At 43.8% G+C, this 26,680-nt stretch overlaps 1 protein-coding gene across 4 annotated transcripts in view; it reads right to left on the bottom strand.

Annotated features, from left to right (window-relative positions):
- Positions 1-1,326: 1,326 nt before the first annotated feature.
- CORO2A (coronin 2A) overlaps positions 1,327-26,680 on the bottom strand; it is a 61,805-nt gene continuing 36,451 nt past the window's right edge. For 3 of the 4 annotated variants that reach the window (XM_053969084.1, XM_053969082.1, XM_053969083.1), the window contains exons 2-12: positions 23,239-23,439; positions 18,027-18,143; positions 13,099-13,248; positions 12,388-12,567; positions 11,449-11,565; positions 9,152-9,256; positions 8,679-8,775; positions 6,836-6,948; positions 5,646-5,736; positions 4,740-5,011; positions 1,327-3,277 (exon numbers count right to left, since the gene is read on the bottom strand). In XM_053969084.1, coding sequence (XP_053825059.1) covers positions 3,146-3,277; positions 4,740-5,011; positions 5,646-5,736; positions 6,836-6,948; positions 8,679-8,775; positions 9,152-9,256; positions 11,449-11,565; positions 12,388-12,567; positions 13,099-13,248; positions 18,027-18,143; positions 23,239-23,439 — 1,575 coding nt within the window. In that variant the 3' untranslated portion in view covers positions 1,327-3,145. The remainder of the gene's footprint in view (positions 3,278-4,739; positions 5,012-5,645; positions 5,737-6,835; positions 6,949-8,678; positions 8,776-9,151; positions 9,257-11,448; positions 11,566-12,387; positions 12,568-13,098; positions 13,249-18,026; positions 18,144-23,238; positions 23,440-26,680) is intronic. The other variant, XM_053969085.1, reaches the window with a different exon arrangement.

Here is a 26,680-nt window from a genome sequence, read left to right as displayed (position 1 = left end):
GCTTCCCACTGCAGGGCAAACAAGGGGCATCATCTCCATGTTCTCCTCTGCTTGCAGCTCCTTGAGCACACCAAGGGTACAGCCTTCCGAGAAGAGAAATAAAATGAGAACAACAACTACTGTCAACGTTTTATTCTGCAGTTGACAGCTGTCCTGGAGTAGAGGGTAAAGATGTGAGGTGTTGTGTTTCTAAATCCAGCAGGCAAGCTAACACTGCAGGGCTGTGTTTTACTCTGTCTTTGAGGTTAAGCCATAATACCAGAGTTGCAAAGGCACTGCAGACTCTTCCTCTGCCTCCCACACTAATCTGCCTGCTGCTGCCTTTTTCTAGGCTTTGGACTGAGCAGTGAGACTATATCAGCCCCTGAGGAGGGCCACAGTGCCTGCCCAGGCATTCTCACCAGCACAAGGTTCCTTACAAGACCAGGAGGTCACAGTGTCCTGATGACATGGCAGATGCACTAATTTCTCAGCACAGTCTTCCTTCAGCAATTTCCACCATTGTTTCTCCTTACACTGGCCTAAAATATGCTACAAAAAACATTTAAAATTACATCTTAAATGCAGCCATAACCATTTCCATGCCCAAAGCTGTAACGGATCAACAAACCGCTACAGTGAAGGACAGCTCCAAGGACATGAACACAGGCAACGGTTCTTCAGGTTTTCATCACAGCTACCATGCCCATGGGAATCGGAACAAAACAAAAACATAAAAATGACCTTTAAAGAGAGCTACAGACATGAGCTGGCTTCAGACCACACATTTTTTCATGATGACTGGAGATACCCAGCATCATGACAGTAAGCATAATGGGAATTTTGCTTGTATTGTGACCTTGATGGAGGTTGTAGCTGCTGTCTTGTGCTTTGTCTGTGCTGCTTCAGTCTGCTAAATCAAAATCCCTTCAAATAAGTAAATTTGGTAATAACACATTAAACCCTCCTCATGTGGAATATCTAAAAGAGCCAGGTCAGAGTTGTACTGCACAAGAGAAGAGCCAGGAGTGCAAGACAGCAAAAACCACACAGAATGCCTCTCCAACAGGACTGAGTTTACTCAAGGCAACACACACAGCAATTCAGAACAATGTGCAATGGCCACCCCTTTGTGGCATCAAGGGCAACTGGGAAATATGTAAAAAAAAAAAAAAAAAAAAAAAAAGGGGCTATCTGCATAACTCTGTGTACAACCCACCTACTAATATAGGGCCACAGCTTGACACAAGCAAAAGAGACAATAGGTGACACTCCTTTCTGACCTTGATTGAGCTTAAGTTTCAGTCACTTCAAAAATACAATAATAAAACAACAATCTTGCATGTATCAAAATGTAAATCTCTATGTTTATTATTCAGTTATATTTGCTTTTCATTGCACAGATTTGTCTTTTATCCCCATGTTCAACAGTTTTTTACAAAGCTTTCGGGAGTTTTGAAACTGTTAGAATGATCACTCAATACTATTTAGGCACAGATCATGAATGCATAACTCCATTTCCTCAAGGTTTTTTTCCAGTGCAAGATTAATGGTTGCAGTTAAGCTCCAAATTTAAATACATTTCACAGTCCACGCTTTTACAGGCATACTTTCTAAAAAAGAAGTTTTGATTAAATTAAGTCTCACTAAAGCCTAAAGAAAAGCACCTTCTTTTCCATAAATGCTGAAATCAACAAAGCCCAAGGATAAGAACCATAGTGGCCAACCATTCTCTATGCTAGTCAGTCATAGAATAAGAAACATACCTCAAGAGAATGTAAAAATCCCCATGAAAAATTACTTTATTTTGGAAATAATTTAAACAATTTATTTTATATTAAAAAATAAGCAAAAAAATGCAGCCAATAAAACACATCTGGTGACAAGGATGTGTCCTAGACGTATCCCCTGGACCTAGTTGATTCCATGATTTCTGTGTACCACAATAGAGGTGCACAGTTACAGGTTAAACAGTGTTTGCTTGCTTTGTCTGGGTTTGAGACATCTCTATAAGGTCCAGCATTGAGCCAGAGAGGTGGTGCTGAAGGGCACAGATCAATGTGGCCACAGGGCTGAGGAAGGCTGAGCAGCCTGGGAAGATGCAGGGGGCTGGACCACATAGCTGGCAAGAGGGAACCTGCAGCTGTAGACAGCTGCAGGAATGGGACAAGGTGCTGGCACCTGGGAGTGAAGGAAGCAGCAGCTGCAGTCATTAAGGACTGATACTCCAGCAACCCTGGAGGGCTGTTAATGACTGGCCACAGCCCTGTGATCTTACTGTGGTTGACACAACACTTCTAGCACCATTGCTGAAATGCCTGCAGTGGGCTCAGGGCCCAACTCCCCATTCATTCTTTTAAATCCTCTTAGCAAATTCCCCCACTGTCAACACTGTGCAGCTTTAAATGTTCTCAATCTCTGATGACCCCCAGTTGACTGCAGCTGGTCTTTGGCAGAAGAAGGGAAAGAAGGCCACTAACTCATAGGACACATAGATTATTCAGCTTCTCTGGTAAGAGCTAGCCCACACCATGACCTTTTTAAAGTAGGACATCCAACACTGACTCTTCTTTTCCTATCACAAGAGTGCCGGCCCTTGGCATCCCCAGTGCAGCCCCCGGAGCGGGACTATCCCCAGCACCAGGTCAGGGCAGCCACAGCTTTCCTGAACCTGGGGGCAGGGCCAAGCTGTAAGGTGAGAGAAGTGCATCAGGATCACTTTGGAGCTAGAGGTGCCTTTGAACTCCCTGGGCAAGGGGACAGCAGCCACAGGAGCCACATTGCTGGTCCCCAGGGCAAGAAAAGAAGCCTTCAGTCTCTCATTCTCCTGTCATGTGGAGGGCCAGCAAAACAGGTCATTCCTAGAGCTTAACATGTAGCTTCTCCAGGACCAGAAGAGCAAGATTTTCCAAAGTCTCTCACTAGCATTAATACACAAGCTTCTGATATTGGTGAGCAGGTAAGCAAGGGGAGCCTGAAGACGCACAGCAAGTCTATTAAAAACTGTCTAGTGATGATTAGGGAAATGTGACCACCACAAGCCAGGGAAGTCCATGCTGCCTGAAATATCAATTTTACCCCCAGTAAAAAACCTAGGAGGAGTTATCTGCAGGAAATGGAGTCTCCCCCTGTGTCCAGGGGTACAAAGAGCTGTAGGCCAGCAACCTCAGTAGTTGCCTGTGTCCATGCAGGGGTTTCTGAGCTCCTGCTCCAGCTGTTTAATTCGGATACCTCTCTGGATTACCAATCCACATAGTCGACGGATTTCTTCCTGTTGCCGGAAATACATCTGTAAAAGCTGTAAGGAAACACAATTTCATTTACTTTACACTAAGAAAGCATAGACTTAACCTGACAATGCCACCAGAGTTGTCACATGACTTCCAAGAAAAACATCTAAGGAGGAGGCCTTCAACCAGCAGACAACATCAGCAGTTGTCCACTAGACTGGGCTGTGACTGCGTGTGTTTGAGAAAATATTTGGAGTCTAAATTCCTGGTTCTGCCACATGTCCTTCTCTGACCCTGGACAAGTCCTTTTTCTTCTCCCAGTTGGGACTAGCATTGTCTTTCACTATGCATGCAGCAGAGCACTCAGCTCTGCAAGGGCTGGTTCTGTAACCTTGGGGTGCCAGCTCAGAAACATGTGGAAAAATATCCTTTTTCACTCCACAGGGAAATTTAGATGTGGAAATTCCTGGCCTATCAAGATCCAGATGCTAAATTCTTGCAGAGATGAAAGGAGACCTCACTACAGGTAGGGGAAGAAAATTATTCCAAGGTTCCTAAAAGCAAACACACTGCATGTAGTTGAAAATGGCCCTGAGCTGCCAACAGTGGGAAGCTGACAAATCACAGAGATGCACCACTGTGCCAGCTTTGATTACTATACAGAGAGGTGTTTTTCCATTACTAAACTGCCAGGATCTTTTCTAGAGCCTTTCCCAGGTCCATGCTGCAGCCAGCAGCCAACCTCAACAGCACTGCACTAACAAGCTGTCCTTCAGCAGTGAGCTGCAGATGCAGACTCTTTCCCATGTCAGGGTCCACAGTACAGTCAGGCAGTTAAGACTACATGGATGCACCAGGAGTATACCCACTCCTTTCACATAAATCCCTGCTGCCTCACCAAGCTTGCTGACTACAGTTCTCATCAAAGGGTTATCCTTCATAAACCCCCTTCTCTTCTCCAGAACCTGGAGGTCACAAGGACTTCCTTATGCCTAGCCAGTCACCAGGCAGGTCTGTACCACAAGAATGCCTAGGAAGTGAGAATGCTGACTGCCCCCTCCTTTCCAGGCCCCCTCAGCTGGGGTGCTGCTGGGCCATATTTCTGCTTCCCTTGTGACAGTCAGGGCAGGCAGAGCTTTTGCCATAAAGAACAGAGAACTTGCACTGACGCAGGCCTGCAAAATAAACCCTCCCTGAAATGCCACCATGTGGGAACCCAGGGCATAGGGAATATTTCTCTGTCTGCTCTGAGGGGTCCTGACCCCCAGAGAAGCACTGACTTTGACCCTTTGGTATAGACAGCGCATAAAACTTTAAATAAGATAATAATAAACAGGAAGCTGAAGACCAAAAAAGTCCTACACATCTCCTTTTCCTGACACAGAACCGCTCCAGGAGGGCTTCCCCCCAACAGGGGAACCCCCAGGTAGGGGCCCAACATGAGGCCCAGAAACCAGTGTGAATGGCATTCTTTCATCATCTGGCTTTGAGCTTCCCCTGTAGCCCCAACTTCACCCCAGGCATTCATACCTCATTTTCAGTTTTTGGTGGTGGACACTCAGATATGTCAAAGGCATTGGAGAGGCATATTTGCTCATCTTCTGGCAGACTCTCCTCCACTTTCAGCCTTTTTCTGCTACGTTCAATCTCTCTTGGCTTCTGCTTGTCCTCCAGTGACATCCTTCCTTGCGCTCCTGGTTGCTGGCTCAGGTTAGTAGCTTCCATGAAGGGCTCTGGCTCAAGAAACTGTGGTAGGGACTTCACAGCTTCAGAGCCTGATCTCAAGGATATCAAGAGAGGCCCTAGGGAGGGAGGAGATAAATGAGCACTCCCAAACCACACTCAAAAATCAGGAGTAAGCAATTCATTCTAACAGCCAGCTTTAACCAATTCATTCAGAAATAAACGTGGAGGCACCTGACCAGACCAGCTTCCAGAATTTACAGCCAACAGCCAATTATTTTAGCTTCCAGCCATATTTGCCATGCCTCTCCTCTTCCTTCTTTCCTCTTTCTCTGGCAGGTAATAGGCCAGAGAGCTGGCAGCAGCTTACCCAAGCCCTGGGGAGTGTCACAAATGACATATTTAGTCAGAAGGCTAATTGGCATAAGCACTTCTCATCTTTACTGAACCACTTCTTTTTATACACTGGTTCAATACTGGACCTGATTGGTCATTTAATCAATACATTTCACCTGATTTGCTAATTAACAAGCTGCCAATTTGTAAACAATCTTATGAGAAAAACAAGAAAGCAGATCATAAAAAAACACCACCTGCAGGTTGTTTTTAATAACTGGCTATCATTGTTTATCTCCAGCTCCCTAAAGTCTCCCAGGCTGATTCTGGGAAAACTTATCTAGTTTTCTCACTCTCTGATCAGGCTATCCCATCCACAGGGGAGCTGAAGGGCTGGAGAGCTCTCCATGTGCTGACCTCTGTTAATCCCGGTGAGCCATTCTTCTGCTGTCAGTGTTGGTTGGGCTGCTGCAGTCAGGGGGTAGATATCTGCCTGGTATGATTCCGACTGGAAGCAAACAATATTCCAGAGTAACTGTGTCAGTGAGATTTTGGCTCAAAGAGGTCATACTGGATTGTGGTGGAGAAATGAACTTATTCCCCTTCAGCACAGGGAGAGTCATGAGCACACACCAGCATGACATAAAGTCTTTTCACCTGTTCTTGACTTCTCTGCTCCTCCCCTCAACTCAGAAGAATTGTATCTGGAGGCCTAATTTAATTCATGCTGGTAAGGTCTTCAGTCTGGGGGACATTGACATAGGCTAACTCAACTCCCATGAAATCGTGTTCCTGAGGATGAATACGTGGATACAAAGGATGGACAAGTCACAAAGCATCAGCTGATTATCAACTGACAAAAACTGGCCAAGGAGATAAAGCTGGAGGAACACACCTGGTTGGGAGTTGCAGTAAGCATTAATTCTCCTGTGTCTCTGAATTCAAGGAGCTCGTACCTTCTTTTTATATTCTACTTTCTGGAAGTACAGAGGACAGTACTGACATTTCCCATGTACTGTACATTTCCCATGCCCACACAGTCACACAGGAGCTACCTTGACTAGCTACAGATTCAAGGTCTACTTCTTTTTCTAATGACAGCAGCTCTGAGACTTACTCCTACATCACCCTCAGTGCAATGGGTTATGCCTTACATGCTGCAGAACAACTGTCTGTAACACAACTCCACCTAATGGGTAGAGACCCATGAATTCATAGTTCCTGTTTTACCAGGGTGACTCTCCTTGCTTCCACGAGGAGATTGTTATGCCACCCAACACCAGCTCCAACTCGTCTCCCTCTTTTGTCATTATGTCAAACAGATTCTATTGGAGAAATTTACAGACAGCTAGTAGACCTGGTAGCATGTCTTGAAAGTCAGACATTAGACAGAGACCTAACTCCTGAGTAACTTTTGAGTTACTCAGACAGGGTTTGTTGGCAGGGCTGCCCCAGAAACAGGCCAGCTACCTCCCCCATGCCAGGAGAGAGAAAATCTCTTGTTCTACCTACTCTCCTGTTCCCAAGAGTCACAGAGAGGAGGTAGTGCCCTCATTTTTTCACTGATATTTGCCTCTGATTAAGAACATGATCTGAGGTTGACTTACCTGTCGAGGCACAATCATGGAAATGGGCTCAATCAGGTTTTTAGTTGAAATCAGTCTGTAGAAACGGAAAATTTCACAAGCTGTCACATCAAGACCTCTCTTTGGCATCATTCCTGGGGGAAGAGCATGAAATAAATGGAGTACAGATCTCCTTAGGAAAATTAATATCATCAGCCATGTGAAAAGGGTCATCAAACAATGAAAGGAGTCATAGCATCAGCACCACATCAGCATGGTTGGAGGTCTGCATCCAAAATTGGCTCAGTGGCACAAATGACAAGACTAAATAATTTATTTTCTGTCAGATCATGTTGTTACATACATGTGTGGTTTTCACGCTAAGCCTCCTGTTCCTTGTTCATTCTAATGGGCTCCAAATAGAGTGACCAGAACAAAGCAGAGCTGGCAGGTAATGCCACAGGATTTGAGTATCAGGATCACTAGGAAGGGATTTCAGGACACTTAAACAATGCCAGAATAGCTATATATGGCTGAAATACCTTCCAGGCAAGTATCGTCCCCCCAATGCCATCCCAAAACAGAAATGAGAAAGAGAAGGGTATGAACATCAATTCTGTCCATTTGTGTTTTAGGGACTGGCTAAGCCACACAAGATCTCCAAGTACCTGATAACCTCAGTGGTTTTCTCTCTCATTAGTTTGTACAGTTCAAAGCTATATCCACATCAATTTCCTTTAAAAAAGAGATTCCCTATGCTTGTAGACCTTGCTTCATGGCAGCCAAGCTTAGTTTTCTACTAATACCCAGTAACTTCATTAAGCAGTAGATTCTATGTGAAGGCCTGTTGCTCCATACATTATGAATTCATTTAAAAGTGAATCTAAACTCCACTCCTCCACACAGTATTTTGTACAATAACCTTAGCATTGCTTGATCAGCTCAACAAAGCAGGTTAGGGACGTAGACTTGATTCACTTAGGCTTTTTAAAAACACCTGTACACTTACTTTGCATGAAAATATTTTTAAAGAGACTATGACAATGAGAAATAAGGATGTTGTACCAGAAGGATTATAAAAACTGAATAATGAGGAGATCCTTACTAATTACTTATTAAGTACTTACTAATTACTTATTAAGTTTTAAATAATATATTCCTTCTAGTTTTTTTTAAGGCAACCTGCAGGCACAAAATTCAGTGCTGCCAAATATCCATACCAATGTTCTCTGAGAGCAGGAGTGACCACAGGTGGTATGGAGGGGTGTTAATGATCCTAGAAACATGTAGAGGAATATGACTCAGAGTAGATCAGAGAAGATTCAAGAAAGGGTTAACAATAAGGTCTGAGGGCTGAAAGTTAAATTCTTTGACTTGAATTAGTTAAACAGTGGGTAGTACACAGACAGGTTAATAAGCAAGGTCTCCAAGGGAGGAGAGGTGACCTAATCACAAAAGATCTATTTCTAAATAGGAAAAAAGAAGTAAAAAAGAAGGCAGACAAGCAATAAAGACTGAAGGCATTAAGCTGTGAAGCATCTGTTACCAGAGAAATCACAGAGTGGGAATGCTGGAAGTAGAGCTCAAAGACAAAAATCTTGAAGTAGATTGACAAATCTGGCAAGGAGCATTCTCCACCTTTAAATCCAGACTATCCTCCTTTCCACCTTGACCAGGTATGTGAGAGGAGATGTAGCAGTGACTGGTAAAACTGCCCATCCCATGCTGGTCAGAAGGGCCCTTTCCAAGCTCTGACCTTGTAATACCACCTGTCATATTTGGGTGAACTGCAGCAAGCTGACTGTAAGTGCCTGTAAATCTGTGTGGAGGAATCTGGCAGCCTCCAAAATGAGGGTCTTATAACATTAGACATTCCGCCACTCACCAACTCCCTTCTGTGGTAAGTGAGAATGATATTCCATCAGGTAGTGCAGGTATGGTTTCTCAGGACTTATCTCATAGTACCGTATGTTTCCATCACCCTAAAGACAAAGAAAATCAACATGAGCCAGACTCTGCTGTTCAGCATGACAGTCTGAGAAGAATTCCTGGCCCCAAGAAGCCATGCAGGATCAACAATGAACCAAATGTTTATCCTCAAATTCCTATACAAGAATCTTTATCCTCAAATTCCTATACAGGAAAGAGGACCCAGCTGTGTACCTCTCCACAATAAACATGGTACATCTATAAAGGTGGTAAATGTGGCCTGATGACAAAGCGCCCTCTGGCCCCACTCCATCTGCTCATATCCTTAGGTTAACATGCTTCAGGAGCATCTTTGAACTCAGTCTGTCACAACACAGGCTGACAGCAGAATCAAACAGGCCTGCACTTGCTGATGTGGAAAGAACTTACCTTTCCCACCACATAAATCATGCATGTGTCAGAGTCATAGATGGGAAACAGTAGTCCCGAGGAGCCATCCAGATCCTCCTCCAGTAAAGGCACAGAAAGGTCATTCTGAGCAGGACACAGGAAAAAGAGTCAGCTGCAATCACCTGTCAGTCACCTCAAGTCCAGGACACTTCACCTGAACCTCACCTGGCAGTGGCATGTGAGCACAGCTCTGTAATGACCCACAGCCCTGAGCAGGGGGCCATGCACAGACTGCTGCAAAGCACTGTGGGTGAGAAATGGGTGGTCTGTCCCAGGCCTTGACTGAAGTTCCTACCACTATAACACCTCAGGCATCTGATAGCATTTCAGGGTAGATAAGTAAGAAACATTGCCTGCCTCTATATGGGCCAGACCACAGGAGATGAAGGGGCCTTCAGGGTACACCTGCACCACGGGTGTAAAATTCACACTGAATTTTATTCACATTCTCTCAAAATCTCTAGTCTAGGCAATATTTTCACAATAGTGCACTACCCACAAGAGCAGTCTGCATCAGCCAAGCAGTCTCAGCCTTGCACAGTGGGGAAGTGCCTGTTGCATGGACAGAACCTCCCACTGGCCTTTTGCAGGTAAGCCATGTAGGAGGACACAGCACACCACTTCATATGCAAAGCTTGAATGTCTTGTACAAAGCTATCTCTACACTGCTGAAGGGAATGATTTTAGGACTGACAGAGCAGATTCTGGTGTCCTATGGCTGTCCAGTGGCAATTCTCACATAAACTTGTATTTAGCAAAGGGTAAACACACATTTTCTTCTGAAGAACTGACCAGCTGCAGGCTGCAGTAAGCCAGAGCTTCTGTTTAGATGCAGAGATGGGTGTGGGCACAAGAAAGAGGCCTGCTGGGCAGGCTCTGTGCCAATCCCTGTTCCTAAGGAGACTTTATATTCACAGATCTTCCCACTGTGTTCTTAAACCAAGCATGTCAAACCCTGACATGACACCAATGAAGTGTCACAGCAATGCTTAGCATTGTGGAAAGCCTTCGGACAGCAGCATAGTGCTTTGCCTCTCAAGTGTGCAAAGAAGCCATGTCCAAACATAGCTGAAACAGCAAATCATAGGCCTGGTCTACCAGCTTTGTCTGGTAACAAAGCATGACAGCACTACAAAGAGACAAAAGATGCATGGTGGTTGATGCAGAGGGACATATTTAGATGCTGACAAAGTAAAAACATCTCATTGCATATGAAAGGGTAAATGAGAGCAGGGTTTCATAAGGCTAGCAGCCATCCTGACAGGAGATCAGATGTCTTGGAAATGACCAATTAAGCACCATCTCAGTACTCTACCGTCAGGAATCATCAGAAATCAAAAACACTCTATACACTTTTCTTCTTTGAGAGCTTCATCTGAGTATGCTGTGTCTAGAGCTCATTTCTCTTTCCAGGACCAGTTTGCCAGTAAGACCAGTAAGAGCCACATTAAGTCAGAGCTACAGTAACCACGAGGTCCTTTGAACAATTTCTTCTTGCTGTTGTGGTTTAACTCAGTCAGCAACTAAGTACCATGCAGCCATTTGCTCACTTCCCCTTGATAGGATGGGGAAGAGAATCAGAAAAAGGTAAACCCATGGCTGAGATACAAACAGTTCAGTAATTGGAAAGAAAAGCAAAATATAAAACAATAACAATTGTAATGAAAAGAAGAGGGAGAGAGAGGGATAAAACTCAAGAAGAATAAGTGATGGACAACACAACCACTCACCACTCGCTGACCAATGCCCAACCAGTCCCTGAGTAGCAATCCATGGCTCCTGGCCAAGTCCCCCCAGTTGAGCATGACATTCTATGGTATAGAATATCCCTTTGGCCAGTTCAGATCAGCTGTCCTGGATATCCTCCCTCCCAGCTTCTCATGCACCTGCACACTGGCAGAGCATGAGACACTGAAAAGTCTTTGACTTAGGGTAAGCACTACTTAGCAACACCCCAAAATGTCAGTGTGCTTTCAACACTAAATCCAAAACACAATCTTGTGCCAACTACTAAGAAAATGAATTCTATCCCAGCTAAAACCAGGACATGGGCACAGCATTCACTTTGTTCTCTTAAGCTTCTATGTTGAAAACTTCTCCAGAAACTCAGTTGTGTCTCACAGCAGTAAGATCTATCACCCTTCAGGAATCTGACAGATCACTTCTGAATTGCTGTTATAAATCAATTCTTGTGTATGTGGCAGGTGGAAAGTTAAAGTGACAGCAAAAGAGAGAAAACTAAAGCTGGTATGGTTAAGATTTTTGGTCCAACTCACTTGATCCCATAATGCAATTTGCCTATTATTCCACTGAGACATTCCAGTAGAAAACAGCATTTTCATGTTTCCAAGGAATACGACTTTATTGACTCTGTGAGACTTGTAGCTTCCTTCCTGTAGAAGAGAAAGGACATTGCATGAGTAAGACAACAACTGTTGCATAGCAACATTTCATGTTACCTGACAACTCTCATTCACTCACATCTGAAAGATCTGCTCAGCCCAGCTGAACAATGGTGAGCTGGATTTCACAGGCGTCTGAAAACAGTGGCCTAAACTCTTCAGGATCATTCCCAAAAGCTCAACCACACATCATAGAATATTCTGAGTTGAAAGGGACACACAAAGATCATCAAGTCCAACTCTAAAGCGAATGGCTCATATGGGGATTAAACCCACAATCCTCGTGTTACCAGCACCCTGCTCTGACCAGCTGAGCCAATCCTACCTCCCTAACTATTGATTCACATATTTGCAAGACAGCAGTCTTTAGTAGTTCCAGGCAGGACTTTGTGTGTACACAAACCTACGCAAATAGCTACAAAATGCAGCCAGCTGCACCTAGCCAACAAAATACAGGCAACAAGAACAACCACTGGGACATTTGTCATTGGGACAAACGTACACTTGCATCCACCTCTCCACCTGATCTCTACATTCCCTCCCGTGATATCCCTCAGAGGGCTGCAGGAGGTACCTATGAAAACAATACAATCCAAGTATAGTTTCAAGGAGCAAGGAACATGGTATTAAGATACAAAATCCCTGTTTTCAACAATGACAGCAAGCATTCAATGGAAAGTAGAAAGGAACAGCACCATATGGTGCCTTGGGCAGTGCAGATGCATCATCTTTTATGGCAATGAAGCTACCCAGGAGAGGAAACACTCCAAGAGATGAAATCAGATGGACCATAAACCTCTGAACCCAACCTACCTGTAGGACTGTTCCAGCACAAGGGTCTATCACACATATCTTTCTGTCCCTGCAAGCAGTGGCAAGGAGACTGCCATCTGTGTTGAATGACATGGAGAGGACCACATCTTTGTGAGCATCAATAATCTTCACTGGCTTTGAAAGAACAGTGTCCGTGGCATCAAGGTTCCAGATCATTATCTGGAGCAAAAATAATTTTTAAAAAATTAGCCCTTTGCTGCCCCACACCAGGGACTTTGTGTATTCATTCACTTCTTTGTCTTTTCTCTACATGTATAGGTTTTACCATCATAAGTGATTGTTCTCCAGCACTTAAAATAATTCCTGATACTAACAACAATGTATCAGTGTCAGCTAAGAATGTCCAATATTTTAATTTCCTTTGAAACCACATTTTATACATAAAAATAGACAACATCAGTGCATATATATGCAGTAGCACAAAGAAAAGTGGACGGCATTGCCTGCTGTATCCAATTCAGTAAATGAGAAGTGCAGAGTAGACTGAAGTTCATCAGAAGACTGGAAAATTAGACAGTCCTCTTGAACTTATAGCAATACCCTTTTGCCTTTGGGTCACCATGGAATTTCTCCCTGAAGAAAGTTTCCAAACTCTTTAGCTTGAAATTAAAGCAAAAATCTTATAGCTTGAAATTAAAACAAATTTCAAAACACCAAGCCAAATAGGGTGTCCTAGGAGCACAGACCCACCTTGTAGTCATAGCCAGAGCTGAAGAGGATGTTATCAGCCGTGGGATGCCATTCAATCAGACTGACTCTTCGAGTATGCCCAAAAAGTTCTTTCTTCGGAATGGTAATGTTTCTTTTTAGCAACTGATTTGGGATGTCCCAGATTTTAACCTGAATGGCACAGTATGGGTCTTTGTGAGATTCCTGAGAAGGAGCTAATTTGGAATTTACCCATAGCTATTAAATACCTTGCAATTACTATTCCCTTTGTAGTGACTAGGAATGCACCTGGCTTTTTTGAACGCCTGTCCTTGTCATTTGTATCTTTACCATTCTGTGGACCTGAAGACTCCTCTTTATGTTCTATCTTCAGACAGCAGTCCTACCAGGGTTTCTTTAAATTTGGCAATCCAACCCTTAGACCTGTCAGCACAATTATGAAAAGTTATTCCCAAGGGGAAGAAATCTTGTAGACCTTGCCTCTTAACACACTTTGAGCAGGAGCCAGCAAATCTGAGTCCCAAAAGATATTATAATTCTATGATTCTATGATAGCAGTGATTGATCCAAGCTCAATCCTCTCCTACTCAACTGGCCGTCCTCATCCTGGTCCTGAGGATCCATTCCATGTCACCTGGCAGAAGAACTGAGAACTCCTCTGGTCAGGTGATAGCTATAGTAATGTGTGTCACAGAAAGCTGGACTGGTCTGAATGCTTTGCAAATGATACAGCCATTTGTCAAAGTTCACAGAACACCATGCAGGTGGCCTCAAAGCAGACACCCTGAGCAGAGGCACTGGGCAGCACTGCACTGAAGCCACTCAGCACTGGGAGCATGCTGTCTTGTAACAGGCACAGCTACAGCTCTGGGTCCTTCTAGAAGGATGCTGCATGAAGACATAAATTCTCTGTTCTCCTGTGGTGGAAAAAACAATAGCAGAAACCACCAAGAGGGGCTGAACCTACACGGGTATAAAAGGAGTTTTTCTCACACTAGGTTTTTTCTTAACCCTAGAAACACAACTATTTAGATTATTAATCCTTTGGCTCAATGAAAATTACTATGCTTGTGTCATAATTTTTCTATTTCTTAGCCTGAAGCAAAACTGAAATACTCTTTAGAATATAGTTTGTGGAAATCAGCCACAGCTGCCCAAGTCTCCTACAGTTTGGTTGATGAGGATCACTCCTTTCTAAGACAAGAAGCAGACCCAAATTCTGGGACCTCCTGGAAAACTTCATAAGCACCCTTCTCAGCAGTGTTTATCCCAATAAGGAATCAAGCCCACCAGAAATATATCAGCTGTAGAGTCCAGCAGTATCCACATGAACTTCTACAGTAGTTAGAGAAAACATCTCACTTTACAATCAGACCGACTGATTCCTTACAGTTTCAACAGCTGTCACTAAGGGAATGGGGCTGAGAGACTAGAAAAGGGAAAAATAGGTTGTGTTCATGCTGACAAGAACTGCCTAGAATGAACCATCCACTCCTCGTGCTGTAAAATGGTTGGTGATAAAAGCAGAGAAAAGCACCTGGCTGGAATCTCAGGCTGCATTAAATAGCAGAAATTGCCAGTTCTTTAGTGTGCAGAACAACAGGTCTTGGACTCAGGCCTGTAGAGCAAGCAGGGACAATCCAACCATGAACAAGCTGTCTACCCTGCTACATATTGAAGAAAGCCTGATAAAATGAAGTAAAAGGCACAGAGTTGCCCCTCAAACCAGAGGGCAGCAGAGCTTCAACAAGTTGAACTCTTCATTTCTGACTATTTACCAAGAAGAGGGGTAAGAGGATAAGATCAAACTCTCAGCCCCTAGGCATTTGCATAGGCCTCAGCCCTAAGCCTGCCTGAAACAGCAGTGAGAACTGGAACTGGCTGTTCACAAAGAACATACAATCCTTCCCATGCCTAAAAGACAGCTGTAGTGTTGCCAGATGAAAAATTATCTGCACCTGGCAGGCTAACATAATGCCTATTCTTCAAAAACCACTGGCCTGTGGAACTGCACAATGCCCATTCTGTAAGAAGAAGAACTGGAAAGCAACCAGCCCAGTTGTGCCAACTTTTACCACTTGACTATGCAGTTGAGTAGGACTTCGAGAGGGATGACCAGGGATGACCAAAGAGATACCCAGGACAGAAGAACACATGTGTAACAGAGAGAGAAAATATGTTACTGTTTTGAGGGAAATTATTATTATATGTATGTTTATTCAGGGAAAAATCAGTGACTATGTACATAAAATATAGTATCTAAACTGGAGTTTCTTTTGTAGTCAGCATGCATGATATTCCCTCATGCACCCGGTGAAATAATGTCTGCTTCTTAATGCTGCATTAGTGTAAAGGAGTTTTTATTTTTACCAATTTTTGGTAACAGTGGTACCACCAAAGCAAGCTCCAGAAAGGCTGGTTAACAGTCAAGAAACCTCTGAGAAATGTGGGAGAAGTGAAATTTCCATTATCTACTCAGAAGGTTATAGCCTTCCTCAAAGGGAGGCTCAGCCCAGTAAGCAATTAGATGCATTCTTGCACACAAGTCTTACTTGCACAGTGGCTTACTAATGCTCAGACATGGAAGAGAGCACCAGGCTTTTAACAACAGACTGGAAGGAACGTTTTTCCTCTTATGTTTAGCCCAGTGGAAGTGGTGGAAGTGATGGACACCTCTGTGACCCCCAAAAAACCTTTCTCAAACTTCTCTTAAAACAGAGGAAATATTGCTGTCAAGACGTTTCAACAGTATGTCCAATCTGAGCTCTCCAGAACAGGCCCGGTTAAGTAAGATGCTGACCCCACAGAACAAGTCCAACAGCAGACAAGAGATGAGAAGGAAGCAGTAACACAGCAAACCCGAGGAGAGCTTGAAAGAAAATAATTTGTTCAGTCTCTGGCTGCCCTTCAACTGCATAGCATGAAGGCACAGAGAAAATGGAGCCAAACTCTTCAAAGGTACACAAGGAGAGCATCAAAGGCAGTGGATGTATATGGCAATATGGCAATGCCTGGAGATCAGAGGCATCCCATTTTCCCTAGAAGGATACTCAATACCTAGAAGAAGGACCTAGTGAGACCACAGGATCTGTAGCCTTAGAGATTTTCTCAACTCATCTGAACAAGGCTTGGAGTAATCCAATTCTTTGAGAAGGGCATGGACGAAGTGACATCCAAGGTCCAGCTATGAGGCATAAGGATAGTCACACCAAGAAACACAGTCTGCTGTCCTTACTACTTAGCAGGCAGGGAGGAGATATCTCTACACCATGTCACAGTGCAGAGGACCCCAAAGATACCATTTCCTGGTGCTAGGATGAGGATGGGAGAGTAGTAAAAATAGAGTACAGTCACAGACAGACAGAGTTCTTGGAACAACTTTTGGTACTGAGACCTGTGACATGCTCCATGTTTCCATTCTTTAGTCTGAGGAATGATCCAGTGTCAAGTTTCTGGAGAAAACCAGAAAGGAAAGCTGGGGATAGTGCATCCAGTTTTGCACCCCCCAATGCAAGAAAGATGCTAGAGGCCCACCATGATGCTCAGGAATCTGCAGCACTTTACCCTGTGAGTAGAAGCTGGGGGAGATGGGCTTTCTCAGCCTGGAGAAGAGAGAGCTTCCAGGTAAATTGATAAAAGCCTTCAATACTTACAAGACTACTGAGAAAATAGAGCCAGGCTCTGTCTTGAAATGCACGGTAGGAGGACAGGATACAGCAGTCATTAGCTACATTGGAAGGAAAAAAAATCCCCAGGGGAGGAGTGAAGAACAGGAATAGGTGCTCTGCTTAGAGAGGTGGTGAAAGAAACCTCCCCTTCAACACAAACGCTTCTGTGATTCTGTAACTGCAGTAGGATGTTTTGAATATTGTGTTCATTTCTCATATGAGGCTCAAAAGAGTGACCAAGGTGGTGCCCTCTGCCACAAGTAAGTCATACCATGCCATACTTCCTGAGACAGCATGAAAATCTGGCATACAGGTTGGAAGCTACAATAAAATTTTTACCATCAATTCAGAAACTTAAAGAAGTCTTAAAAAAAAAAAAAAAAAAGAAGCCAGAGGAATATCCAAACAAGCAAAGACAAGTCACTAAACAGGAAAGATGGTCAAAAAAGCTTATAATCAAGAGTGAGTTTTTGGCAGAACTAAAGTGGCAGAGCATGTTAACTAAGCAAGGGTTGGAGAAAATAACGGGAGAAACCTCCCTGATGCTCTATGGCAGAGTGAGAATAAACCCAGTAGGATCTCACATGGGATCTCTGGAAAAAAAAGTATGGCAGTTAGTCAGATGTCCTCACTATCAAAGATGCCAACATCACACTTTTACAAGACCTTTTGAAAGTGACCTTCCAGTAAGAACATATGAGCTAAATTGTCCCTTACAAACATGACTTGAATCTTTCAATTGCTACAGTGTCTGCGTCTTAATCACACTAATTTCAGCCAAAGTACCCACTGCAGAACTGTATGATGCATATTCCTCACCACAACTGGTCCAGCATGAGTTTACAGAGCAACTGAGTGCAGGAACAAGATCAAACTTGCTCTGCGGAGAATTAATCTGAAAGAGCTGGTCCAGATAATGTTGTGTTGAATTTTTTGTAAAAGTAAAGAAAGAGTTTCAAAGAGTTTAAACTTTAATAGCCATTCCATTTGAAACTCATGTTTTGTTTTCATCACACAAACACACCAAAAAAAGGCACAAGCCCCTACAAAATGGATATTCCTCATTACACTTATTTGGTATATCATCTGGAATGCATCACACAGGTCTGAACTCAGGAGAAGGAAAGGAATCTTACTCTTTCCTGACTTCATAAATAAAAATATGCATGCTTTCACATTTCACATCATTTCACATTCATAAGCTTTTGGTTTCTTTCAACTTCATTCTCCAAAAAGTACATTAGCCAGGTACTAACACAGAATACAAGGTGGTAAACTTACTGTGGCATCTTCTGAACATGAAGCTATTACAAAGTCATTGAATGGATTCCACTTGATGTCCAAAACATTTCCTTTGTGCCCACATACTTTGGGATAATGTGGGTCAAGCCTGCCTGTCTGGAAAAAAAATATATATATAATCAAACCTAAGGTGAGCCATGGAATTACATGACATTTTCAAGGCACTCCAGAAAGAAACTTCTTTCTGCTTGTTGTCTTCCAAATGCCCTGTGTGCTCTCTGTCTGTTAAGGATGGGTTTTTGCTGTCCCTGCTAGTCAAATCTTGATGATACCACCATAAAGGAAAGAAAGACTGCCAGGCCTTCCTAAGCACATGCTGCTGTGAAAAAATTTCCATGCAGGCCTACACATTTGGAAGACAGTATTAGGTTCAGACACCAAAGCATAATTTGCAGAAGAAACATCTATGAATAAGATGAATCTTCGATGTTTTTTAAAGATCTTTTGATGGGGGGACAAACAACAGCAAACTCTGCCTCAGAAGACATTTCCTACAAGCAGAAAAAAAATTATTTAGGTTTTGGGTCTAGCAAATGGTATTTGTGACACAAATTACAAATTACAAAGTTTTTCTTTTGGCAAGCTGTTTCTCTCTGATGGTGTTCAAATCCAGCCCTTCACCAAATTCAATCAGTATTCTGGACTTTCAAAAAAACCCCAAAACCATGCCACGTTTAGGTGGCTTCTGCATGGCATCTGCACAAATCCCGCACTAAATTCCCTAAAGTGTATTGAGAGCCTTGTGCCAGATGGGGGCTGTATTGCATTGAATAAACCCACACTGCCGGCACGATCTCTGCTCTAGCGTCAAGTCTAAATATTTAAATGGTAGAAAGGGTGGTGGTGATTTTATTAACATTGAAGTAACGCTTGCTTCCCTCTGTAAGAAGAAGGAAAGTTTGGGGAGCCCCCTAACCCACCCCAGGCATCAGCTCAAGAGCAAAAGTCAGTCACCTAAGAAGGAAGATATAATGGCAAGCTGGTGGTGCTTACCAGCTTACTGCTTCCTGCCTGGAAGAATCGTGGACCACAATGATTGCAAATGTGTGGTCTCCTAGAAAGCAGACACTTCTGTAGGTGTACTACACTCTACACCTCTCCAGAGGTGGGCCTTAAGAGAGCAGAGCCGAGGGGAACCACTGCTGCCCCTAATCAGGCTGTCGATAGGACATAATTTTCCCAGCTTTTAAATTTTTGGGTTTTTTTGCAATTTTGAATACAGAACAGGACATCAGTGTGTAACTATGCTGGCTTCACTGGAAAGTTTGTTGCATAAACTTTCCTAACCTGCTTTATAACTGAACATCCAAAGGGCTTTGAAATGTAAAAGACTGTGGTTTTTAAACTACAGTCTAAAACAATTCCCTTTTATAACAGCGACAATGCAAAGAGATTTGGGAAGGCAGAAGAGAGATAAAAGGCCTTTAATAAGAAGCACTCCTCCACCCACAGTGTCCTTTAGTAGGCTTCAGATCTTGGTTTCAAGATGACAACTAAAAGGGGTGGACAGCTGGATCCACAGGGATCCATTGATCCCTAAGGGAATTCTGTCCCCTCCCAGAGCTAGTTGTCTGTCTGCTCCTCACTCCATTTTGGGAGACTACCAGGCTGTCCTAAGCCCAGATTGCCTAACCCATCCTTCAAAGCTCTCTTACCCCACTCCCACTTCCCCAGCAGGCTTTGGAAAAGGACCTCTTGTTCTCCCAGCCACCAGTCTCACCTGCCCCATTGCAAGCCCTGGGACAAGAGCAGGACTAACCACACATTAACCCCCAAGAGCCAACAAACATACATGACATAAAGCTAGAGCTGCTGGTCTCAGATGCACATCTGCATGTGGAAGTGAAGATCTTCATTGCTAGAGGAAATTTCATTCTACAGCTCAAAAACTATTTCAGTAACTAGATGTGCTGTCATTCCATAAAGTGGTACCTGACTTCCACAATTGCCTGCAGAGCTTGAAAATGAGCAGTTTTTCAACCACTCCCTTTCTAAAATTCTAGCATTTCTGAAAAGCTTGGAGCTGGCTGACAAAAATCACTTCTAGTGGAACATCTGTCAAAACTCTCCAAGCAGATTTGTGCAGGGTAGATTACTGTGAGGTCGGTCAGCCCCACCTCTGCCCCTAAAGGGCACCAACACAGCACTCACATACGTGTCAGTTACCCAAAGCCAGAGGGGTCATCATCAGTTTCATTTTACAGTCCATGTTCCCAAAGAGAAGGGAAGAGGAGTTTATGTCTGTGAAGCTTGCACAGCCACAGATAGCATCCCTTTCACATCTGGTGCTGACATATTGAAAGACTGGAGATTGCAGACCTGGGCATAAATAGTCTCCTGTCTCTTGGGACCTTCTTCTCATGGGTTTTTTTGGTGCAGAGGAGAGACAGATACGGTCTCAACATAGTTTGGTCATCAGGAAAGGAAAAAGGCAGGACTTCATCTCTCAAAGGAAGGCCACAAAATTTCCCTCCCAGTCAAGATCTTTCCTTGGCATGCTGTGCATGCACTTCCCCCACACCCAGGCACACTGTGATCTCTCAGTTGATCTCTCAGAAAGCAGTTTATCTCTCAGTTACAGTCACTGAGCTCATGTCTCCTTGAATTTGTAAGATTTACAGTCCGTCAGCCTGTTCTGGGCACCAGGCAGCCCCTGTGGCCGCAGCCCCTTCCCTCTCTGTTGAGATGTGCTGCCCTTCCACCCAGCTGGTTTCAGTGGCACATACTCACCAGGATGTCACTGATACACCTTGCAACAAACCATTTCCAAAGTGATGGCAAATATTCAACTAATTTCTTATAAGGCTGAATGCAAAGGCCTGCTGAAAGGATGGTATCTAGGGCAAAGAACTCATTCTTTACATGACCTCCACTGTCCCTAGCCCTACCCCAGCCCCAGGCTCTCGGAGAAGACTGGTGCAGAAGGAAAGAAGTGGTATTTATTCAAGGAGAGATGAGAGACCTTGGTATATGTGACTCAGCAGGAGAGGAGTACAACAAACAAGCACAGAGGTGCAGTTAAACAGAGCAAAGCTGAGGCTTCATTCAAGGTCATCCTTGAATGAACATCCTTGAATGAATGGACAGGCAGCCCCCTTAGCAGCAACACATGCAGAATGAACTAAAAAATGCATTGGAGAGAGGGACAAGAACAGCTCCCTGAACAGGTTGTTTATCCTCTTCAGCAATTGTAGCTCTCCCTGTCCTCGCTACTATCTCTTGCTTTGACCAAATGTCGTTCTGGCTCTTGGTCTCTTCCTCTACAATTTGTCCCACTTGGGATGTGTCTGCTTTCCGTGAATCCAGTGAAAAATAACTACAGTCAGCTGTCCATTGTAAGAGGGAAATACTGTCCCAGACACGTCTCCAGAACAGGCTGCTTTTGTGCCCTGGCAGCCGAGTCCACAAGCCAGGTGTCCAGTACACTGTCTGCCATGGCTCACCTTCACAGCAAGAGATGGCAGTCACAAAAAAACACACCATCAGAAGCACAAGTCAAAAGTTTCTGCTTTGCACCAGATGGTACCACTTTGGAAGTGTATCAGACAAAACAAAATAGCTGGTATCGCAGGTCCTACCCTTTCTTTGGAAGGCTGAGGCTGTTTACCCCCCAGCATAGGTCAGGAACCCACATTCAGAGAACAGCTGTATGAAGCACCTAATTTCTCTGATCTACAACCAAAGGTTAACCCTCAAGGGACTAACTCCTGTCCATAGCTCCATTTTGAAGCCATTAATTCTTCCAGACTCATTAGCATCCAGAACGGTGAGCCCTACATGTGAACTGCAGCAGCATTTACATCTGCTGCTAACAGTCTGCTCCCTGGTCCCTTCACCAAACAAATCAAAAAGAGTTGCTCCTTAAACTTCTTCTCCTCACAGCTTTATACATCTTGCCTTTTTTCCCAGACTGACTGGGACCTGACCTGCAAAGTCTTTCCTCATATGAAAGTACTTTCATATTTTCAATGACATACTCTAATTATCCTTTTCTGTATCTTTTTTAGTTCTACCATGCCTTTGATTTCTGCATGCAGTATTTCAAAACTGGGCAGAGTATCTGAGCAGGTGTAAGAAGGAAAAATTACTACAAAGACTAGCCAAACTGAGAAGAGGTGAGCAGACAGAAAAAATAATAGTAAGCAGTACAAGCACCTTCAGCTACTTTTGCCAGCACTTTGAGAGCTTGGTCCCACACCACGTCCCACAGTCAACAGCTGTCTGCCTACAGATGCAGTCCTGTGATAAAGACAAGTTGTTGAGCCTCAACAGACCATCATTGTGCGGGCAGAAGTGAATCATTCAAGAAAAACAGGGTAGTGGTTAATTTTAAAGGACAGTCTCTAAACAGCACCAGCATTGAAGGAATGAATTAACAAAGTCCAGAAGGGCCAGAAACTGTGCTAGGTTCTTCAAGCACAACCAGTTCACTTTCATCCTTAGCAAATATATATTGTATATATTGAAAAAGTGTCATTGCAATAACACCATCAATTAACTTTTAATTAAAGGCTGAACTTTTGCCATTCATCTGTTCTGTCCTGATTCCAGAGAGATCATAATCTCATATTGAAGTTAATCCACAACACTGCATGCCTAATTTTACTGAAGCAATAAACATCAGACGGCCAGCTTCTCCCTCTCACCAGATCCTAAGTCATGAAAACTCATATACATGGTATTTGTTTCTGAAAGGGAAGTCTTCACAGCATCACTGCTTGAAGTTTAAGAGCTTCATTGCCTGATAACTGTGTTTCCATTTTTTCACAAAGGAGATGGTAGAACAAAACATACCATATTCTCCTTTGGTCACAGCTGAATCCATGTCACTAAAGCATCTTTCTGGTTTTGCCTCCTTTGTCCACTAAATACTCTATGATTTGCAGTTTCTCCCAGAAGAGAACAACTGAAGATAAACATCTGAACAGCATATTCTGCTTATAATACAAGAAAGGCAAATGAGTTGTAAAATGTAGCAAGGTGTTAAAAATCTGCAAGCAGCAATGCAAGACATATAAATACACACACACCAAGAGTCACCTGCCAGGGCAACTGGGGCCTCTTCCATCATTTTGCAATTTGAGCAACAGCATTAACTGAGTATCCTCTGCGATCTAGCTCCCTAGAAAGCCTGTCCTTCCTCCAGCCTCTTGACACGCTTTCTAAAGCCTGCTCGCCCTGGGGAGCTCACCTGCTTGATGGGAATGACGAGGAAGGCACCACCACCCACACACTCAGTCACCACCGCGATGAAGCTGGGGTTCACAGCACAGAAGTGGTTGTCATGGACGTTGAGGGTGATGGGCACACAGTCATAGCACTTTTCCTTGCTGGCGGCTTTGCCAAACACATGGCGGAACTTGGATCTGCGGTACTGTGGGTGCCACGACATCTGCAAGGAGAGAAACACAACATCCCAAGGCATAAGGACAGGCCATCCTGGCAAAGCTTGCAGAGCCCCACTCCCCTCTTCCCACCACAGGCTCTCCCTCCCCACTCGGGCTGCTCACACCAAGCCTCAGCCAGCAAGCTGTAGACATGTTTTTTCTGGTGTTCACCCCTTTGCCATAACCCTGTTGCACATCTCTGATGGAGAGAGGAGAGTGCAGGGAAGAAGTGATAGCTCTCAGCATCACCAGCCAGCTGGGCTGTTTATGTGCCAGCAGTCCCTGTCACTGGAGCAGGGTCACATCACAGCAAGTTTAAGAGGAGATTAATTCTGGTATGATAGAGTTCAGAAAGCATGAAAAATACAACATCTTGCACATGGAAAGCATGAAGGATGGTGAGTGAACAAGCCAGTCTGGATGCGTGCTTTCTTTAGCCCTCAGGTGGTTTAGGACCAAAACTTACTCTAAATTTTGCTCACAGGAACAGAAAAAAGAAGTTTGACAGATCATAGGAATAGTTGCAGTCACCTGTTGATGTTTTTTCCACAGACAATTATGTTCTGCGTGTCTGGTTTATGACTGCACTACAGCTCTCTGACAGACAGCATTTTAAATGGTGTTTAAATGACACATAAAGCGTGCTAAACACAAGAATCCCTTCTCAGAGAGAGCAGTGAGGCTTAATGGAACTGATTTCAAAAAATCATAGAGTCACAGAGTCATAGAATGGTTTGGGTTGGAAGGGACCTTGAAGACCATCTAGTTCCAACCCCCCTGACACGGACAGCGACACCTCCCACTAGACCAAGTTTCTCAAGGCCTTATCCAAACCAGCCTCAAACACTGTCAGGGATCGGGCATCCACAGCTTTTCTGTGCAACCTGTTCCAGTATGTCACCTCCCTCACAGTAAAGAATTTCTTCCTAAGATCTAATCTATGTTTCCCCTCTTTCAGTTTGTCTGCATTAGTCCTTGTCCTACCACTGCACTTCCTTATGAGGACTCATTCTCCATCTTCCCTGTAGAACCCTTCAGATATTGGAAGATTGCTACTGAGGTTTCCATGCAGTCTTCTTTTCTCCAGGCTGAACAGCCCCAGTTTTCTCAGCCTGTCTTCATAAGGGAGGTGCTTCAGTCCTTTCAGCAATTTCATAGCCCTCCTCTGGACTTGCTCCAGCAGTTCCATATCATTATTATGTTGGGGGCACCAAAACTGTATGCACTGTTCCAGGTGAGGTCTCACAAGAGCAGAGGGGTACAATCCTGTCCTTCAACTGGCTATTTTCAAAAAGGAAACTATCAGAGTTGGTCAGAGAAGGTAATTAAGACCATTAAATCCAGATTCCACAAGATTTAGAGAGTAAAAGGCATACAGTGAGTGTAGTGAGAAGATTGTACTGCCCAAATGAAAATAAATGCAGAAATGAAAAGAAAAGCAAGAAGATTATGGGTGAAAGAGCACCTCACACAACAGCTGGGAATATAGGCAAATAATGGCAAAGGACAGGATTTTGCCCCATACTGACATCTTTAACGTGCATTTGGTGAACAGGATTATCAGTGTTGCTGGATCAACAATACTCCAATTTGACAAGGTAACCCAACCAAGTAGCTTTTGAGCTACAGCAAGGCTTAGACAGTTCACTCACATGGTTGAAGGGTTCAGGGAAGCATGCATGCACTCAATGGCAGGAAGCCAAGTGCATCATCACCTGACAAGCAGAGGTCTAAGCAATTTTAAACCAAAATGTCCACGTCGCTGGCATGGTACTGCATCTTCTTGGGATGTCTATCAAATACTAAGAAACCATATGGCTTAATACTGGGCAGTCAAACTGGAGCTTTACAAACTCTCATCAATACAGAGTTCCACAAAGCTCACCTCCTGTGTCACACTGGGAGATTTGGGCTGTGAACAGTACTAGGACACAAGTTCTATCCTATTTCCTGCCTCCTCCCAGTTCTACTGACACAGCTCAGAGCCAACCCCACCTTGGACAAATACACATGACTGTAAGAGTCCTGGCAGACCACCGGTTGCCTTCATAGTCATCTTTGTTGCTCTCTTTTACCTTAGCATGTTTTACCTATGTTAACCCTGATGTGTCCATATTTTTAGCTGAATAAATCTCTTCTACAGAAACATTAGGTGCAAAAGGTCTTTTATACAGTAAGAGCTACCTGTGCCAAACAAAATCAAAGAAATGCAAGTTATTTGAAAAAGAAAGTAGCAATCCTGAATGCTGATCTTGAAAGAAGGGATGTTCACAGGCAGAAAGCAAGCTGAGGTTATATGCAACTGGCTTACAGTTTTAGTGGTTAGGTTTACTCACACCAGGAGGAGGGGAGGAATTACTGTATTGCCCAGATGCAGCAGTATGCAGCAGTTGCTTCTTACAGCAGGGCTATTATCTTTCCAAAAGGAACTAAATTGCCTGGCTGCAAGGTAATTCTAGCTACACGGCTTTCGAATTGGGAGAGAAAGTGTGGTCTGAAGTTTCAAGCCTCTTCTGGAGAAAGGAGTCACCAAGTACACAGAAGCAGTTATTGAGAAAGCTAGGACTCTTCACCTAGAGGAGCTCAGAAGTATCTGATCAATGCATACTAATACCTTAGTACTAGAGCAGTAGTAGAGAAGACAGAATCAGACTCTCCTCAGCAATGCCCAGCAACTGGACAAGAAGCACTGGGTACAAACTGAAACTCAGAAAACTCCACTTATATGCAATGAAACACTTTTTCTCTGTGAGGGTTGTCTAACACTGGCACCGGTTACCCTAAACATTATGGAGTCTCCATCCTTGGAGGCATGGTCCTGAGCAACTTTTCTCATTGACCCTGCTTTGAGAAGAAGGACTGGACTAGATGATCTCAAGGGATCACTTCCAATCTCAACTGTTCTGTGATCCTGTGATTTTAGGGCCTCTGGATCTCTCTTGTACTGCCCTAAAAATGCCACTGCCAACATACCAAGATGCACATCCATACAAGGCAGACTTTCAACTCAATAAACCTGAAGTGTGCCTTACAGGCTCAGCTTTCTCACCTGTTCCTCTGACAGGAAGCGATGACAACACATTTCTTCCTCATTCATAAAAACTGCTGTTTGGAGAGGCAACCATTTTCAAAACTGTTTAAAGAATAACTTAGAGCAACTATAAGGAATGGGGGGAAAGGGGAAAAAAGTGACAAAAAATATACCAATATTTTGTCAGTAAGATAGGATTGCTTTTACATTGCAAT

Source organism: Vidua chalybeata, chromosome Z (genome assembly GCF_026979565.1).
Source record: "Vidua chalybeata isolate OUT-0048 chromosome Z, bVidCha1 merged haplotype, whole genome shotgun sequence".
NCBI classification, from domain to species: Eukaryota; Metazoa; Chordata; class Aves; order Passeriformes; family Viduidae; genus Vidua; species Vidua chalybeata.
The sequence above is the reverse complement of the archived record's forward strand: the minus strand, read 5'-3'. Positions and strand labels throughout refer to the sequence as shown.